The 19,019-nt window shown below is 64.2% G+C and overlaps 2 protein-coding genes across 2 annotated transcripts; one reads left to right on the top strand and one right to left on the bottom strand.

Annotated features, from left to right (window-relative positions):
- Positions 1–284: 284 nt before the first annotated feature.
- Positions 285–9,060, bottom strand: CAMTA2 (calmodulin binding transcription activator 2). Its single transcript, XM_059490604.1, is given in 25 exon segments — positions 285–596; positions 706–780; positions 866–1,008; positions 1,435–1,455; positions 1,566–1,637; positions 1,734–1,829; positions 1,831–1,939; positions 2,383–2,639; positions 2,772–2,941; positions 3,299–3,533; positions 3,713–3,791; positions 3,899–4,101; positions 4,304–4,410; positions 4,601–4,729; positions 4,828–4,954; positions 5,049–5,515; positions 5,570–5,836; positions 6,251–6,391; positions 6,866–7,043; positions 7,136–7,207; positions 7,640–7,775; positions 7,856–7,923; positions 8,251–8,354; positions 8,452–8,541; positions 9,006–9,060. Coding segments are annotated over 24 exon segments (3,351 nt in total). The 5' UTR covers positions 8,483–8,541; positions 9,006–9,060; the 3' UTR covers positions 285–532.
- A 753-nt stretch (positions 9,061–9,813) lies between these two features.
- On the top strand, positions 9,814–18,903 carry KIF1C (kinesin family member 1C). The gene is made up of 23 exons (XM_059490614.1): positions 9,814–10,134; positions 11,066–11,189; positions 11,445–11,521; positions 11,638–11,817; positions 11,903–11,968; positions 12,370–12,548; positions 12,634–12,745; positions 13,030–13,107; positions 13,197–13,262; positions 13,357–13,432; positions 14,233–14,311; positions 14,533–14,654; positions 15,053–15,171; positions 15,288–15,367; positions 15,493–15,568; positions 15,674–15,753; positions 15,837–15,934; positions 16,220–16,303; positions 16,651–16,813; positions 16,916–16,973; positions 17,145–17,432; positions 17,699–17,848; positions 18,184–18,903. Exons 2-23 carry the CDS (start codon positions 11,084–11,086, stop codon positions 18,667–18,669), a joined length of 2,823 nt encoding a protein of 940 aa, XP_059346597.1. The 5' UTR covers positions 9,814–10,134; positions 11,066–11,083; the 3' UTR covers positions 18,670–18,903.
- The last annotated feature ends 116 nt before the right edge of the window (positions 18,904–19,019 follow it).

Genomic DNA, 19,019 nt, shown 5'->3' with positions numbered 1-19,019 from the left:
GGGCGTGGGCGGAGCGAGGAACGGGCGTGGCAGGCCAGAGGACGTGGCCCGGGCTAGGAGGCGCGGTCTGGCCCAGAGGGCGTGGCCTGTATTTAAAGGGCCCGAACCTCCAGCTCCGCGGGGTCTTCCCGCGCCCCCAGCGATGTCCCCCCAGTGTCCCCTCCCCGCCATGTTCCCCCAGCGATGTCCCCTCCCTCCTTCCCTTCCCCGTGTCCCCCCAGTGTCCCCTCTCCCCCATGTCCCCCCAGTGTCCCCTCCCCACCCACAAACACAAACTCACCGCATTTTCCATTCCCGCTTCCTCGTTTTTTAATGGAACTTTGTACAAAGAGCCCCCACGGGGTGGGGGGGGCGGTGGGGGCATGCGGGGGAGGGGCGGGGGGCGATGGGGAGGGGGCGCGGGGCGGCTCTGCCCCCTCCTGCCCCTCCCCACGGGGACAGCCGGACACACGGACACGCCTGGGGAGGGCGGACAGCGAGGGGAGCTCCCCCCCGGGGGGGCACTGAGGGTCCCCCAATCCCGTGGGGGGGGTCACGAGGCCAGGCCCCGCGTCTGTAAACTCTCCACGTCCTTGTTCTGCTTCAGCTCCTCCATCCTGGGCCAGGGACACGCAAATTTGGGGTGGGATCAGGCTTTTTTGGGACTCTGCACCTACAGCCCTGGGAACACCTTCCCGAGTCCCCTCCCTCCCCCTGTGCCCGTACCGGTGGCGGCAGCGCCGCAGGAACCTCATGATCTTCCGCGCTGCCTGGTCCTGCTTGAGGGTGAGGAAGGTGCTCCTGGGGGGGACAGAGGGGGCAGGTGAGACCCCCGTGCCCCCCGCCCCGTGCCCCCCACGCCCCCCGGGAGCCCCCCGGGCCGCACCGGTGCTGGCGGAGGCTGCGGAAGCGCTGCTGGATCAGCACGGCCGCCCGCCGGCGGCGCTGGAAGCGCTTCTGCTCCGCGTAGCTGCGGAACTTGCTCTGGATCAGGATGGCGGCCTGCGTCATCCGCTGGAACAGCGCGAACTGGGGGGGACACGGGGACACAACAGTGTCACAGCACCCTCAAACAGAGACCCCAGTGTCACCCCAGTGTCACAGCACCCTCAGAGACCCCAGTGTCACCCCAGTGTCACAGCACCCTCAAACAGAGAGCCCAGTGTCACCCCAGTGTCCCAGCACCCTCAGTTACCCCAATGTCACCCCAGTAACCCAGTACCCCTGCATCATCCACTGGAACAGCGCGAACTGCAAGGGACACCGGTGTCACCAAGGTCACCACAGTGTCACAGCACCCTCACTGTCACCCCAGTGTCACAGCACCCCTGCGTCAAAAACACCTGGGTGACCCCAAAACACAAAACAGCCCCAAACACCTGGGTGACCCCAAACACCTGGGTGACCCCAAAACAGCCCCAAACATCTGAGTGACCGCAACACGGCCCCCGTTACCTTCAGAGCGATCCAGGTCAGCTTGTGGGGCAGAGATAGAGGGTTAGGGGGGTTCTGCGTGGTCCCTGGGAGTTTGGGGTCCCCGGGGCTCTGGGGGCTGCCTAGGAGGGGTCCCGGGGGTTTTGGGGTACCTGTTTGTACTTGCGGTAGCAGCGCTGGATGACGGCGGCCGCCAGCTCCTGCTGCTCCTTCAGCCTCCGGCCCTGGGGGGACCCGGGGGGGTTTGGGGGGTCAGCGGGGCTGGGGAGCCCCCGGGGGGGCCCCAGGGGTGTTTTGGGGTGCAGGGAGGGGGCACCCACCCGGTACTTGCGGAAGGCCCCCTGGACGAGCCGTGCGGCCTCGTAGAGCTCGTGCTGCTCCTGGTCACTGAGGGTCAGCAGGGCCACGGCCCCCCCCCTCGCCCCGGGCCCCCCCGGAGGCGTTCAGGAACTCGGCCCAGCCTGCCGCCGAGGGTGGGGGCGGCCGCTCGGGGACCCCCGGGGACCCCCGCGAGGCCACCTCTGCCCTGGGGTGGACACACACACATGGCAGGGTCAGGGGGATGGGGAGGGACACACCCAGGGTGGGACACACACGGGAGGGGATCTGAGTGTCACCAAATGTCCCCAGGGACCCCCACGAGGAGGCCACCTCTGCCCTGGGGGGGGCGGGCATGCACAGGAGGGTCAGGGGGACGGGCGGTAGGGAGGGGACACACCCAGGAGTGTCACAGGCTGTCACCCAGGGACCAGGGGGTGCCCCCAGGGGGACTCTGGGGTGTGGAGGATGTGGGAGACTCCCCCCCCCCCCATGGAGACACTGGAGTTGCACAGGACCCTCCCAAGGGGATCCCCGAGACCCCCTCGGGGTGCTGCTGACTGGGGGTGACCACCCCAGGGAGCTGAGGGTGACCCCCTGGCCCCCCCCAGCCCGGGGTACCCTCCTGGACCCCCCCCCAGCCCAGGGTACCTGTGCCCAGGTGCGGGGGGCCGGTCCACGCTCTCCAGGTACGTGGCCAGCCAGGCCATGGCAGCGCCCAGCCCCGCTGTCCCCGCTGTCCCCGCTGTCCCCGCTGTGCCTGCTGTCCCCGCTGTGCCCGCTGTGCCCAGGGTCCCCCCCGGTGCTCCCAGTGCTCCCAGTGCCCCCGGGGGCCCCCCCGGCGCCTCCTGCTTGATGCGCTCGGGGGTGGCCTCGATGATCTGGCGGGCCAGGGTCACCACCTCGGCCTGGGGACAAAGGACAAGGGGTGTCCCCACCCCGGCCTGGGGACACAGGGGGACATCGGGGGTCTGTCCCAGGGGTGTCCCCACCTCGGCCTGGGGACACCAGGGTTCTGGCCCCCGTCCCCCCTCCTTTACCTGCAGGGCTTCAGAGGGCGGGGTCAGGGCGTCCTCAGGGGGGCTGGGGGGCACTGCCACCCCCCAGGCGTCATCGTCAGGGGGCCCGGGGGGGCCGGGGGGCAGCGGGACGGAGCCGGGACCCTCGGAGAGTCCCGAGGGGGACGAGAGGCTGCTGGCTGTGCTCAGCCCTGGGGACACGGGGACATGGCAGGGACAGGGGGGGTTAGTGATGGGGGGACACACCTCGAGGGGACATGGAGGACATGGCAGGAGCACAGGGGACACCATGGGGACATCCCAGGGACACAAAGATGCTGGGGGAGGACAGGGGACAGCAGGGGACATGGGGAGGACACAGGGGGGAAAGGCTGGAGGGGACCCTGGAGGCACACAGAAGGGGATGGGGGAGGATATGGTGACAGTGACAGAGAAGGGACAGTGACAGTGAAGGGACAGTGACCACACCAGGGGGTGGTGGCCAGGGACAGGACACAGTGACACCAGGACAGAGTTCCAGAGGACAGGGAGGACACAAGGGGGCATACCTGTGTCGGGGCTGGCGGACAGTGGGGAGGGGACGCGCAGGCCGGGCAGGTGGCAGCGAGGGGACACGGGTGACACCTGCAGCTCCTCCAGGCGGGTGACAAGGGCCAGGTGGCCGCGGGCACGGGCCAGGGCCAGGGGCAGCCGGCCCAGGGTGTCGGGGACGGCCAGCGCCCGCCGGTCCCAGCGGCACAGCCGCTCCGCCGCCTCCCGGTGCCCCAGGGCACACGCCCACATCTGGGGACAACGAGGGCACAGCGCTGTCCCCAGGGTGTCACTTGTGCCCAGGTGCCACCCCCGGTATCCCCCAGCCCTGCCTGCGACACCACGCTGTGCCCCATGACCTTGGGATGCACTGCCAGCCCTGCCACAGTGTCACCACCACAGTGTCCCCAATGTCCCCAGTGTCCCCTCACCAGGGGGGTGCAGGAGAAATGGTCCACGTTGAGGGGGTCGATCTCCTGCTCCAGCTCCAGGCTCTCAACTGCCAGCGCCCTGCAGGGACAGGAGGGGACACAGGCTGCGGAGGGTCACCTCTGCTTGGGGACACTGCCCCAGGTGTCCCCAAGTGTCCCAAGGTGCCCCCAGGTGTCCCTGCTCACCGCCAGCGCCGCAGAGCCTCCACCAGGCTGGCGTAGCCCTGGGCAGCCGCCAGGTGCAGCAGAGTCATCCCACGGAACGTCACCCCGTGCGCCAGCAGCGACGTCCCCGCTGTCCCCGGCGCTGTCCCCGCTGACCAGCCCGGCCGCGCCATCATGGCCTCGCAGACGGCCACCACCCGCGCCTCGAAGGAGGAGCCTGGCCCCTGGGGACATCAGGGAATGTCAGGGGACATGGGGGGTACAGTGGGGACATCTGGGGATGTCAGGGGACATGGGGGGCACAGTGGGGACATCAGGGGACATGGGGGGCACAGTGGGGACATCTGGGGATGTCAGGGGACATGGGGGGCACAGTGGGGACATCTGGGGACATCAGGGGACACAGAGGACCAGGGATGGCCTCACCTGCTCGGGGGGGGTCTCGGCGGGAGCCCCCCGTGGGGGGGGCAGGGCCCCCAGACGCGTCTCCAGCTGCTCCAGGCGCTCCAGGATGGACAGACGGAACTGGGCCTCTGCAGAGCGGGGGCACTGGGTGAGGGGGGCGCCCTGACAGACAGAGCCCCCCCAGACGCCCTGACCCCAAAGAGCGTCGCTCCACGGAGAGAGAGGGGCGGGTCTGGGGTCGCAACAACAGGACCCCAAAATGAACCCAGGTGTTTGGGTCTGTCCCGTTCTGGGGGGGTCCCGGGGGCCCCCACTCACCGTCCAGTGCCAGCCAGTCCAGCTGTGCCCCGGGGGCCGCCCCCCGTGCCCGGTACTCGAACGGGGCCGCGGCCGAGAGCAGCCGGGGGGGACAGGCCACGCGCAGGGCGGCCACGCCGGCCTCGTGGGCTGCGGATGGACACACGGACACGGAGAGAACAGGTCAGAACACCGGCAGACCCCCGTGGGGAGGGGGCGCAGCGGGAAATGGGGCGGGGGGCACTCACGGGGGCAGTAGCAGCGCAGCACGCCCGGCTGGACCAGCGCGGCGGGCACCGAGGTGCGGTCGAACAGACACGAGTAGGAGGCACCGGGGTCCCCCCAGGGCCCCGTGATCAGCACCTTGACCCCGCCCTGACGGGAGGGCACACCGGGGGGGTCACCGGGGACCCCCGGGGTGGGCAGGAGGGGGGTCTGGGAGAGAGCACCCCCTCCCCAAATCGCTCACCTCGGGGTACGACCACTCCGGGGAGAAATCGGTGATGGCCACGGCGGGGGGGGGGTCGCTGGGGGGGCCCGAGGGGGAGGAGGGGAGCTGGTGGTGGGGGGGGGCGTGGGGGGGGTCGCGCAGGGTCGGGGGGACCCCGCCCGTGTCGCCCCCGCCCCCCAGCAGCAGCTCGGGGAAGGGCAGGGGGAAGGCGGGCTGGGGAGGGGGCGCGGTGGCAGGGAGGGGGTCCTGGGCTGCAGCCCCCCGCTTTCCTTCCTCCTCTCCCTCCTCCTCCTCCTCCTCCTCCTGCTGCAGGTTTGGGGGGGCCGGGGGGGGCGCGCCGGGGGGGGGGTCGGCCTCGCAGCCGTAGGTCTGCCCGCGGCGGGGGCTGTTGAGGAAGCAGTCGGGATCGAAGGCGGCGGCGGGGGGCTGCAGCGGGGGCGGCGCCGTGGGGCACGACCCCCTCGGGGGTCCCCACCAGGTGCTGGCTCGGGGTCAGCCCCAGGGCTGCTCGGGACCCCCCGGCGCCGCTGCGCCCCCACCCCCTAAACTGGCGACCACCAGCAGGGGCAGAGCCCCCCCAGCACCCGCCGAGGAGGAGGAGGAGGAGGAGGAGGAGGATGAGGAGGGGGGAAATGGGGAGGGTCGCGGGGGTCCCTCGGGGGGCGCCGGGGAGGGCTGGGTGGTGTCCGGGGAGGAGGGGGCGGGTTTGGGGTGGGGGTCCCCAGCGGGGGCGGCGACCCCCGCCCGTTCCAATTTTGGGGAGATGATTCGGTGCTTGGTGCTGCTGCATTTATGGCCGGGGGTGCCTGGGGGGGCAAAACGGGGGGGGTTAGCGGGGGGCAGATTTGGGGGTCACATGGGGATTTTGGGAGGGGTGGCGGCAGATTTTGGGGTCACAGCGGGATTTTGGGGTCACAAGGGGCTATTCTGGGGTCCCAGGGGCTCTTTGGGGGTCCCGGGGGGGGGTTCCCTGGCGTGTTGGGGGATTCTCAAGGGATTTTGGGGGTCCCAGTGGATTCCCCGGGGTTTTGGGGGGTTCCCCAGGGGTTTTAGGGGTCGCGGGGAGTTCCCCGGGGGTTCCCCTGGGGTCCCGGGGGTTCCCTTGTGGTTTTGGGGGCTTCCCCGGGATTTGGGGGGTTTCCCTGTGATTTTGGGTGGGTTTCCCTGTGGTTTTGGGGGGTTCCCCGGGATTTGGGGGGTCCCGGGGGGGTCAGTCTCACCCAGCCCCCCGGCGCAGAGGCAGGCGTGGGTGCGGGGGGGCGGCCGGGCCTGGTGCCTCTCCAGGACGTGCTGCACCAGCTGCTCCAGGGACAGCCCGGGCGCGGCCCCGCCATTGCCGCAGCCCCACTTCACCCCATGGACTGCGGGACGGGGGAAAACCCCTCAGAAACACAGCTGGGGGGGCACGCCCTCCCTGACCCCCCAAAACAGCCCCGCAGTCCCTGCCCAGCCCCCAAAAACAGCCCCACAGAGCCCCCCCACCCTCTGATTTCCCCCCATTGCCACAGCCCCACTTCACCCCATGGACTGCAGGACTGAGGGGGGAACCCCTCAGACACAGAGCTGGGGGGCACGCCCTCCCTGACCCCCCAAACAGCCCCACAGAGCCCCCACCCCACTCCATCCTGTGGGAAAGCACAAAATTCCTCTAGAACTGGGTTTGGGGTGTCCTCCCCCTCCCCAGCCCCACTTTACCCTGCAAAGTTTCATAAAAAAAACCAACAAATCTGCCAAAAAAATGAGAATTTTGGTGACTCTCCCTCCCTCCCACTGCCCCAGCCCCTCTGAGGTCAAACCCCCCGGTGCAGAAGCCCCCCAGGGCGCCCCCCACTCACACATGGGGCGCAGCTGAGCCACCAGCTCCTCCTGGGACCACTTGAGCCACTCGCGGGGGTCGCAGAGCGGGGGGGCCCCCGAGCAGAGCGGGGGGCTGCAGAGCCGGGGGGCGCAGCCCCGGCCGCACTCCTCCATGGCCGGCACGTTCAGGTAGTGCACCAGCACGATGTCGGGGTTCTGGGGGGGCACAGCGGGTTGCGGGGGTCCTGGGAGGGTCCTGGGAGGGTCCCAGGGGGTCCTGAGGGGGTCCTGGCCCCCTCCCCAGTTACCTGCAGCAGCCAGTAGCAGCGGCGGTGGAAGGTGGGCACGATGGAGGAGTGCACGTAGCAGCCGTAGAGGCACTGGGGGGGGACACAGCAGGGATTGGGGGGGCTCTGGCAGATTTTGGGGGGTCCCTGCAGCCTGTGGGGATCTCACATGCAAGCCAGACTCTCAAGCTGCCTGGGCTGCAGGAGATAGATGCCCCCAAACCACCCCCTGCTGGTCCTGGCACCCCCAAACCCCATTTTGGGCATCTCCCAACATCCCCAAACCCCCAACTGGGAATCTTGGACCACCTAAACCACCCACTGGGTGTCCCCAGCACCCCAAAACTGTCGCTTGAGGGCACCCAGCACCCTCTGTCCCCCCTCTGTGTGTCCTGACGCCCCCCTCAGCTGCATCCCCAGCTGCCCATACCCGAACCATGAGCACCTTTAGGGCAATGGGTGCTCTTTGTGGGACACCACGTGGTTTTTTGGGGAGGGGGGAAGCTGTGTTTGGGGTCCCCCTACCTCCACTCCCTGCACCTTCAGCTTCATGTGGTCCTCGCGGGTGGTTTTACCATCCTTGCGTTTCTTCCAGCAGTAGCCGTCCTTGCGGTACTTGACTTTCTTCCGGTTGTACAGGATCACCGACCCGTTCTGCGGCCTGGACACGGGGTCAGGGGGTCCCCGGGAGCCCCCCGGGAGCCCCCAGGCCACCCCCAGCCCCTCAGGGCATCCCCAGACCTGGTTTTGGGGGAGCACGAGAGCCACTCGTCGTGTTTCTCAAAGGTGATGAGGTACGAGGCAATCTCCTGGGGAGGGGAACAGGTGACAAGTGACAAGTTTGTGTCCCCTGTCCCTCAGCCCTTGCACCAGTCTGCTGTGCCACCCCTGCTGTCCCGTGGTCCTGGTGCCCCCTGTCCTGCCCCTGTCCCCCATTTTGCCCCCATCCCCAGCCAAGCCCCCTCCTGTGTCCCTTTGATGCCCCTTCTGTGTCCCCACAGCTCCAGTCCCTCCCATCCCCATTCCTGCGTCCCCACATCCCCTCCCATGTCTCCAAGTCCCTCCTGCCCACCCCACATCCCTCCCATCCCCATTCCCGTGCCCCCCAGTTCCCCCCAGTGACCCCCAGTGCCCACCTCGTTGGTGTTCCAGCGCAGCTGCTCCTTGGGCAGCACGGGACATTTGGGCAGACACTCCACCAGCTTCCGGGGGAGGAAAACCTTCAGGTGTCCCCTCTCTGCTGGGGGGGAGGGCTCGGTGTCATCTGTGTCCCCTCCCTGTCCCCAGCAACCCCCCAGTGTCCCCTGTGTCCCCCCACCGTGTCCCCCTGCCCTCACCTGAGACCTCGGGGGGGTCCTTGCTGCTCATCTCGGGGGGCGTGTGGGGCCCTCAGGGCTCCCCGAGGGGGGCACAGCAAGCGCTGCAACCTGCAGGGACGCCCAAAATAAATGGGTGACAGGGCAGGGGACAGTGGAGGGACCCCCAAAATGGCTGATGGGGTGGGGGACTGCGGGGTGACATCGGGGGGGACAGGGGATCAGGGACCCCCAAAAATAGCTGATGGGGACAATGGGGCGACAGGGGACTGTAACGCCACATCCCCTGCCCATCGCACCCCACATATCTCCCCCATCGCCCCACACATCTCTGCCCCACTGCCCCCCACATCTCCGCCCCATTGCCCCCCACATCCCCCCCCTCATGGCACCCCTCATCTCTGCCCCATTCCCCCCACATCTCCTCCCCACAGCCCCCCCAAGCCCCGCTCACCGCCCCCCCATCTCCGCCCCACAGCGGCCCCCCCCCCCACCGGAACCCCCCCCAACCCCCATCCCCGCCCCACACGGTCCCGGCCCCGCCCCCGGCCCCGCCCCGGCCCCCCCGGCCCCACCTGGCGCCTCAGGGCCGCCGCCGCCGCCGCCGCCCCCGCCCCCGCCGCCCGCCGCCATCTTCCCGCCCGCCGCGGGCCAGCGCCGCCGGCGCCTGACGTCAGCGCGCAGGGGGGCGTGGTCGGCGCGCCACCGGGAGAGGGCGTGGCTAGCGCATAAAGGGGCGTGGTTGGGTTGGGGGCATTCGGGGTCGTGTGGGCGGGGAGATGTGGCGCGATGAACTTTGTTAATTAAATTGTGCAATTCCCTTGCTGTCACTCCCTTTTTTATGATTGTATGGGCGAATCACACGCGTTCTGTCCTGCCAACACAATAAACCTTACGGTTATACCACCAGTTGTACTCTCAGACTACACAACTCTGAAATAAGGCTTCCAACTGCATGAAAAATACCATTAGTACTGAAAATAAACTTTCTTGAGGCGATTTTGGAGCCATTTTGAGGATTTAGGGGCTGTCTTTTTGGGGCCATTTTAAGGATTTGGAGCCTTTCTGGGCAAAAAAAAATGTAGGGAAACCTACAGTTTTTACAAAGAAAAGAGAAAGAAAAAAACGAAAAGAAAACGGAGGAAATCATTTCACAAGAAGACAAAAGTGTGAGTTAAAAAATGCGGAAAACACAACCCTGAGGGAAAAAGGAGAGAGAAACATGAGGAGGAAATCCTGAGGTAAAAACGCGGGAAAAGCTGCTCCAGATGTGGGCCCCATCTGTACAGCGTTGCCCTTTTAAGAAAGGGCGGGGCATCGGCCCCCGCCCCTCGCGCCACGCCCCAGACCCCGGCCCAGCCCCGCCCCGCCGGGCCCGGGCGCGGCCGCAGCCCCGGAGCCGCCGCGGAGCCCCGGGAACGACCGGGAGACCTCCGGAACATTCCCGGAACCCCCGAGAAACCCCCCGGAACCCCCCAAGAACCCCCAAGGAACCCCCGGAACACCCCCGGGAACCCCCCGGGAACCGCCAGGACTCCCCGGGACCCCCTCGGAACTCCCCGGGAACGGCCGGGAACCGCTGGGAACCGCCGGGAACCACCGGGAAAACTTCGGAACCCCCCGGGAGCTCCCCGGGACACCCCCGGGCCGCCCTCGGACCCCCCGGACACCCCCGGGCCGAGGGGATGCGGCACCGCGGGGCCGGTGAGCGGGAACGGCGAGAGGTTGGGGGGTGTCGGGGGTCGGGGAGCAAATTCGGGGGGGTTCACAGGGGAGTAGGGGCGGGTTTGGGGGTCCTGGGGGTGTGGGAAGGGGGTTTGGGGCGTCCCGGGGTCTCAGTGACGCTCGGGGGTGTCATGTGCTGTTTATGCTGACCTGGAGTCACCTGGGATTTGACGGGGGGAACCCAGGGAGGGATCGCACCCCCCTGCCCCAAATCCCTCCCTGTGCCCCCATCCCTGACCTCTGACCCTGCCGGGGCTCCCCCTGAATTTTGGGGTGCGCTGAGGAGGGTTGGGACCGGGGACTGGGGGCTCTTTGCTCACCCCCTCCCCCGGTTTTATTTTCTATTTTTTTTTTTAATTTTTATTATTCTTATTTGATTTTATATATTTATATATAATTTGTATTTATATATAAGCATAAGTGTATATGTATATTTATATACTTATATTTTTCATATTTATAGTTGTACTTATATATTTACATGTTTTATTTTTATTTTATTTTTCATATTATTATTTTTAATTTTATTATTTTTATTTTGTTTTATATTTATACATATGTATATATATTTATATGTGTATATAATTTATATTCTTATATTTATATATTTCCCTATATTTGTATTTATTTTTATATATTCATATTTATTGTATTTGTATTTTTATTAAGTTTTATTTTTATTTTTTTATTATTATTTATTGGTTTTTATTTTTCGTGAACCGCCCCCGGGTTTATTTTTGGGGCTCTCCTTGGGCGGCACCGGGGGAGGGACACGGAGCCCCCCTGCCCTGCCCTGCCCTGCCCTGCCCTGCCCTTCCCGGGGGTCGCACACACACCTGGCACACACACCTGGCCGAGGGGTGGCGGTGACGGGAGGGGAGGGGGCGGTGACGCCGCTCTGTCGCGACAGGCTGAGGCTGTCGCGGGCATGGCGGGCGCCTCGGTGAAGGTGGCGGTGCGGGTCCGGCCCTTCAGCGCCAGGGAGAGCAGCCGCCAGGCCAAGTGTGTCATCCAGATGCGGGGGAACACCACCTGTGAGTGGGGGGCGTCCCTGGGGGGGGTCCGGACAGGGGAGGGACCCCCAGGGGTGAGGGGTGGGGGGAATCACGATATGGGACCCCCCGCTTGTCCCCGTCCTTGTCCCGTGCTGGCCCCGGGCCCGGAGTGCAGCTGCCCTGGGCTAAAAATAGCAACGGGGAGGGTTTGGGGGGGGGTGAGGGTGCTGGGGGGGGGGTGAGGCTGATGTGGGGGGGTCACCCCAACCCCGGTGTCACCCCCCCACCCCACAGGCATCACCAACCCCAAGCTCCCCAAGGACGGCACCAAACACTTCACCTTCGACTACTCCTACTGGTCCCACACCTCGGTGAGTGCTCGGGGCCTCTGGGGGGCTCGGACCCCAAAAAAGAGGGTTGGGACCCCCAGAAAGAGGGGCTGGGACCCCAAAAAAGAGGGGCTGGTCCCTGAGTGCCCCACCCGCAGGAGGAGGACCCCAACTTCGCCTCGCAGCGCCGCGTGTACCAGGACATCGGCGAGGAGATGCTGGCCCACGCCTTCGAGGGCTACAACGTCTGCATCCTCGCCTACGGCCAGACGGGCGCCGGCAAGTCCTACACCATGATGGGGCGGCAGGAGCCGGGGCAGCGCGGCATCATCCCGCAGGTCCGGGGGCTGGGGGGGCTCCCGGGGGCTCGGGAAGGGCTGGAGCCCCCCCGGATCCCGGCTCAAGGTTCCTCCTCTCCCGCAGCTCTGCGAGGATCTGTTCGCCCGCATGGCTCGGGAGGGGTCGCCGGAGCTGTCCTTCTCTGTGGAGGTGAGTTTGGGGAGGGTCTCATGGGCTCTGGGGGGGGTCAGGGGGGTTTGGGGGGTCAGAGCGTGAACCCTGGATTGCAGACACCCCCGCTTGGGCAATTTGGGTGCTCAGACGCCAAAGTTCAGACACTGAGTCCTACAGAGTCACCAGATGTCCCCCACAACAGTTTGGGGGTTCATCTGCCACCCACCCCAACATTTTGGGGGCTCAGCCACCCCAACATTTTGGGGGCTCAGCTGAGCACTTTGGGAGTTTCCCCTGTCACCATTTTGGGGATTCCCCCCTGAAATCACCCCTGAAATCCCCCCAAAATCCCCATCGATTTGCCCCCCAGTTTGGATCATTCACCCCCGACCCCCCCCTGAGTTTTGGGGTCCCTCCTGAGCCTGTCTCCCCCCCAGGTGAGCTACCTGGAGATCTACTGCGAGCGCGTGCGGGACCTGCTGAACCCCAAGAGCCGCGGGGGGCTGCGGGTGCGGGAGCACCCCCTGCTCGGGCCCTACGTGCAGGACCTGTCCCGCCTGGCCGTGGCCTCCTTCGCCGACATCGCTGACCTCATGGACAGCGGCAACAAGGCCAGGTGTGGGCAGGGCGGGGTGTGGGGGCGGCCTGGACCCCCCAGAACCGCCCCCAGGCACCGAGGGTCCCGTCCCGGTCCCCTGCAGGACGGTGGCGGCCACCAACATGAACGAGACCAGCAGCCGCTCGCACGCCGTGTTCAGCATCGTGTTCAGCCAGCGCCGCCAGGACCCGCTCAGCGAGCTGGCCACTGAGAAGGTCGGGGGGGCCTGGAGTGACCTCCAAATCCATCCCACACCAGTTCTGGGTCACCCTGAAATCCCGCTGAAATCGCCCTGAAATCACCCTGAAATTATCCCCTGAAAGTCCCTTGAAATCCCTCCTGAAATCCCCCAAAAATCACCCTGAAATCCCCCCGAAATCTCCTGAATCCCCCCAAAATTCGCCGTTATCTTCATCCAGCACTCCGCAATTCTCTCCGCTCCCTCAAATCACCCCCAGAATTCCGCAAACACCCCCAAATTTCCCCCAAATCCCCTCAGGTCAGCCGCATCTCCCTGGTGGACCTGGCGGGCAGCGAACGCGCCGACGCCTCGGGGGCCAAGGGCATCCGCCTCAAGGTGGGCTGGGACCCCCAAAAAAGAGGGGGCCACTCCCCCCTACCCCCCAGAGCCCTCCTGAGCCTTCCTCCCCTCCTCCTCCTCCCCAGGAAGGCGCCAACATCAACAAGTCCCTGACCACGCTGGGCAAGGTCATCTCTGCCCTGGCCGAGGCGGTGAGTCTGGGGTCCCCCATCCCCGGAGGGGTCCCCTCTGTTTTTGGGGACCCCTCACGACCTTCCTCACCACCCTCCTCATCCTCCCGGGCAGACCAGCAAGAAGAAGAAGCCGGAGTTCATCCCGTACCGGGACTCGGTGCTGACGTGGCTGCTGAAGGAGAACTTGGGTGGGTTTGATTTACTGAAAATGCGGATATTTATCTAGTACCAAAATATGGATATTGATGTAGTACCAATATCCAGCTGTGAGGGACAAAAACTCTTTGACAGCTTAAAGTTAGAAAATGTGTGTTTGTTTGTATTTATTGTGGCATAGCTGCCAAATGTACACCACAATTTGCAGGTGATTACAGAGTCCTTTTATCTAAACAACTACTGAATACCCAAAATATTTTGGGGGGCTCAGGATATTTATATATATATATATATATATATATATATATATGTAGAAATATATGTGGTTTTTTAAAATATATATTTACTTATGTATACTACTTCCATATATAATTTTACTATACATTAAATAACTTCTATATATTATATGTAAATATATATTATATTGTTTTATATATGTTTAAATATATATTATTTTTTTAAATAATAAATTTATTACATACAATATAGTTTTTATGTATTATTATATATATTTATGTGTTTAGTTCTCTCGTATTTATATGTATTTATATATTAATCTACATTTTTATTTTATATATTTTGTTATATATAAAATAATTCTTATGTCTATTATAGTATAAATATATATTATTTTATATACATTATTTAAATATATCTATTATTTTAAATAATTTATTATATAACAATTTTTATATATTGTTTTTATATATTATACGTATATATTTATATATTTAGTTCTCTCCTGTTTATATAGATTTATGTAGATATAAATTTATATGTACTTATGTATAAATATATAAATGTTTATATAAATATAAATGCATATAAACAGGAGGGAACTCACGCACAGCCATGATCGCAGCGCTGAGCCCGGCCGACTGCAGCTATGAGGAGACGCTGAGCACGCTGCGGTGAGGAGGGGGCTCAGGGGGGTTTGGGGGGGGTCCCGGCACTGATCCCACCCCCCTTTTTCCCCCTTTTCCCCGTTTTTCCCCGTTTTGTGCCCCCAGGTACGCGGACCGCACGAAGCAGATCCGGTGCCACGGGGGGGGAGGTTTTGAGGGGTCCTGGTTCTGATCCCATCCCCCTTTTTCCCCTTTTTTCCCCGTTTTTCCCCGTTTTGTGCCCCCAGGTACGCGGACCGCACGAAGCAGATCCGGTGCCACGCAGTGATCAACGAGGACCCGAACGCGCGGCTGATCCGCGAGCTGCGCCGGGAGGTGACGCGGCTCCGGGAGCTGCTCAGCGCGCAGGGTGAGGGGTTTGGGTGAAACTTGGGGGTTTTTAGGGCTCCTGAGAGGCTGCGGGAGCTGCTCAGTGCCCAGGGTGAGGGGCTGGGGGGTTTGGGGGGATTTGGGGGCTTTGAGGGGATTTAGGGGGGATTTGGGGAGTTTGAGCTGCTCAGCGCCCAGGGTGAGGGGGTTTGGGGGGATCTGGGGCGTTTGGGGGCTCTGAGGGGGGATTTGGTGGGATTTGGGGTTTGAGGACGGGGTTGAAGGGGTTTGTGGGGTCTGGGGGTCAGATTTAGGGGATTTTGTAGGGGGGGCGGATTTGGGGTGTCAGTTGCAGAGAGAATTTGGGGGGAGATGAGATTTGGGGGTGCAGCAGGTGCCCCCCCCCCCCTCACGCAGAGCCCCCCCATCTCCCCCCAGGCCTCACCGACCCCTCCCTCACCTCCAGCGCCCCCCCCAGCACGGCGCCCCCCACCCTCAATGGGGACCCGGGGCTGGAGCCCCCCCTGGGCCCCACCGAGGCCATGGAGCGGCTGCAGGTAAAAAACCCCCAAAAAAACCCCAAAAACCCCCTAAACCCCTCCCCTGCTCCCTGGGGAGCCTGAGGGGGTCCCCAATCCACAGGGACCCCTCCCAAGATTGTTTTTCAACCCAGGAAACGGAAAAAATCATCGCCGAGCTGAACGAGACGTGGGAGGAGAAGCTGAGACGGACGGAGGCGCTGAGGCTGGAGCGGTGAGGGGGGGCCCTGGACCCCCAAAATGTTCCTGAACCCCCCCAAAATATTCCTGAGCCCCCACAAAATATTCCTGAGCCCCCCAAATTTCCTTTTCCCCCCCGAATTCCTGTGCCCCCCCCAGGGAAGCGCTGTTGGCCGAGATGGGGGTGGCTCTGCGCGAGGACGGCGGCACTGTCGGGGTGTTTTCCCCCAAAAAGGCAAATTTTTAACTTTTTTAAACTGGGAGGGGGGGAGGGTTGCCTCACCCTGAGGGTTCCCCCCAACCCCTGACCCCCCTTTTTATCCCCAAACCCCCCAAACAGACCCCGCACCTGGTGAACCTCAACGAGGACCCCCTGATGTCCGAGTGCCTCCTGTACCACATCAAGGACGGCGTCACCAGGTGGGTGGGGGGCTGTGGGACCCCCAAACCCCCTCAGGACCCCCCTTGGGACCCCCCCAATTTGTGTTTTCCCCCCCGGGCAGGGTGGGACGGGTGGACGTGGACATCAAGCTCTCGGGACCGTCCATCCAGGACCAGCACTGCCTCTTCCGCAGCTGCCCCGACCCCTCCTCGGGGGAAGGTACGGGGTGTTGGGGGGTCCCTGATGGATTTTGGGGGATCCCTGCCGAATTCTGGGGGTGCCCTGCCGGATTTTGGGGTACCCTCCCTTGCCCAGCCCCCTCCTGGCACAGATTAACTCCTTTTTTACCCCATTTCTCCCCAAAATGCTGCAATTGGAGCAGGTCAGCGCCGCCCCCCCAGGTACCGCGAGGCTCCTGGGGGGATTTTGGGGTGGTTTGGTTGGGATTTGGGGTTCCCTCAGCATGGAGGTGACCCCCCCTTGCCTCGTTGTCCCCCCCTGAAGCTGTGGTGACGCTGGAGCCGTGTGAGGGGGCTGAGACCTACGTCAACGGGAAGCAGGTGACGGAGCCGGTGGTGCTCAAGTCGGGTAGGGACCCCCAAAGCCCCCCAAATCCCTGTGTGTGTCCCCAAAATCCCCCTGTGCCCAAGATCCACGTGGCTCTCACTTGAAACCCCCCAAAAATCCCAATTTTTCCCCCCCAATTCTCTTTGACCACTGATAAATCTTGTGTCGCCCCCAGATTTTCTCTGGAGTTTGTTATGACGCCCTCAAAGCCCTGTTTTCCACCTAAATCCACCCAAAACTCCCTGGGACCCTGCCCAGATCTGCCCCAAACCCCCTCTGTGACCCCCCTAACCCCCTCCCAACCCTCATTTTGGGGCAGAACCTGCCCAAATCTCCTCTGAAATCCCCTCTAACCACCTCCATCCCAGGGAACAGGCTGATTTTGGGGCAGAACCACGTGTTCCGCTTCACGCACCCCGAGCAGGCGCGGCGGCAGCGTGAGCAGGGGGCGTCCCCAGGGCCCCCCCTGGACTGGAACCTGGCCCAGAGGGAGCTGCTGGAGCAGCAGGGCATCGACATGCGCCTGCATAGGTGGGCACGGGTCCCCAGACCCCCGCACAGGTGGGCACGGGGCCTGGGGACCCCCGGGATCAGCCCTGGAGGGGCTCACCCTGCGTGTCCCCCCCTGCCCAGGCTGCAGGAGCTGCAGAACCAACCCCAGGGGGACAAGGAGGGGTCGGAGCAGACACAGGTGAGGGGGGCACGGGGGGCGTTTGGGAATCCTGGTGGTTCCTGGGTGTCTCCTGGGTCCCCTCAGTGTCTCGTGACTGTCATGAACGTGTCTCGGGGTCTCCTGGGTGTCCCCCCGGGCTCCCCCGCCTCCTTGGAGCCTCTCCCCCATCTCTGTCCCATCTCCCCGCAGCCCCCCGAGGCCCCCGTGTGCCCCGGGCCCCCTCCGTGCCCCGGGCCGGGCTGCCGGCCGCTCCCGGTGCCCTCAGTGCCCTCCGTGGTGCCCTCGGGGCCGCGCCGGGCCGGGCGCCGGGAGCCGCTGCGCGTCTACCAGATCCCGCAGCGCCGCCGGGGACCGGGGACATCATCATCATCATCGTCATCGTCATCATCGCCAGCCCTGAGGATCAGCACCGAGCCCAGCCTGGAGCCGGCACTGCGGCTGCGCGAGGAGGAGGAGAAGGATGAAGGCGGTGAGCAGGTGAGTGTGGCGGGAGGAGGAGGAGGATGAAGGCGGTGAGCAGGTGAGTGTGGTGGGAGGAGGAGGAGGATGAAGGCGGTGAGCAGGTGAGTGTGGCGGGAGGAGGAGGAGGATGAAGGCGGTGAGCAGGTGAGTGTGGCGGGAGGAAGAGGAGCTGCAGCTGCACCTGGACAGGCTGGGGGGATCCGGAGTGAGCTCAGGCAGACGAGGGAAGGGTTTTTGATAAAAGAAAGGATTTTTGATAAAATGCACACCTGGTGTGCCAGGTGAGTGAGGTGGAGGGGCTGCGGCTGCACCTGGACAGGCTGGCCGGGATCCTGAGCGAGGTGCGGCGCCAGAATAGCGCCAAGGACGAGCAGATCCGAGCCCTGCGCGACCGCGTGGGGCAGATGGAACGCGTCATCCCCATCCCCCTGGTGAGCACTGACAGACTGACGGACACTGAGGGACACGGGGAGGGACAGACTGAGGGACACGCGTGGGGCAGATGGAGCGCATCGTCCCCATCCCCCTGGTGAGCACGGACAGACAGACATGGGGAGGGACCCTGAGGGACACGGGGAACCCCACAGAGACCCAGAGGGACCCAAGGAGACCCTGAGAGACGCATGGAGCCCCCTGACACCCCGAGTACCCCATCCCCTGACACCCCACAGTTCCCCCTCTCCCAGCCCCACAGCCCCCCAGACCCCTCTAACCCCCCTGTGCCCCCCCCAGACCCCTCTAATCCCCCCTCTCAATCCCCTCTTAGGACGACGCTGACGATGCCGATCCACCCCCCCAGGACGCTCCCCGGGACCCCTCCCCGTGCCGCCCCCGGCCCCGCGCGGACCCGCCCTCGCCCCCGGGGGCGGCGGCGGCACGGCTGTGCCGTTTGATGGAGCAGGACCCGGCGTTCCGGCGGGGGCGGCTGCGCTGGCTGCGCCAGGAGCAGGCGCGGCTGATGGCGGGCGGGGGTCCGCAGCCCCTCCTGCAGCCCCCCCGGCGCCCCCCGCGCTTCCAGCAGGACCCCAAGCTGCGCTTCCCCTTCAAGAGCAACCCCCAGCACCGCCTGGCCTGGGCAGGGGGCGAGGGGGACGCCCCCCAAGCTGACAACAGCCCCCTCCCCTCACTGCAGCCCCCTCCTCACTCGGGGCGGCCCCGCAGGGGGTCTCTGGATGGGGGGTCCCCGCCCCCGCCACGGGTCCGCCGCCAGCGCTCAGCTCCCGACCTGAAGGCGCGGGGTCAAATCCCTTAGGGGGTTTTGGGGGCGCGCCCCCTCCCCAAATGGACAATCACAGCCCTCTCCCCACATTTGGGGGGTGTCCCCGCCCTGGGGAGCCCCCAGCTGCTGTCACACTGCCCCACCCCCCCGTGTGTGTGTGTGTCTGGGGAGGGGTCCTCGGTCAGGAGGGCCCCCGCTATTAGAGGGGAGTCCTTAATTAATGGCGATCCCGCTAATTAAACAGAAGCGCCTCAATTATGGGCCCCCCGCCAAGTCTGGTGCCTCCTCTCTGCTGGCCACGTCCACTCCAGCTTGGCATGTCTAGGCCACGCCCTGAGCACGCCTCTTGGGGCGGAGCCAAGCGGCGTCTCCGCCCACTCGCC

Source organism: Ammospiza nelsoni, chromosome 29 (genome assembly GCF_027579445.1).
Source record: "Ammospiza nelsoni isolate bAmmNel1 chromosome 29, bAmmNel1.pri, whole genome shotgun sequence".
Taxonomy (NCBI): Eukaryota; Metazoa; Chordata; class Aves; order Passeriformes; family Passerellidae; genus Ammospiza; species Ammospiza nelsoni.
This window is presented reverse-complemented; position numbering and strand designations above follow the sequence as displayed.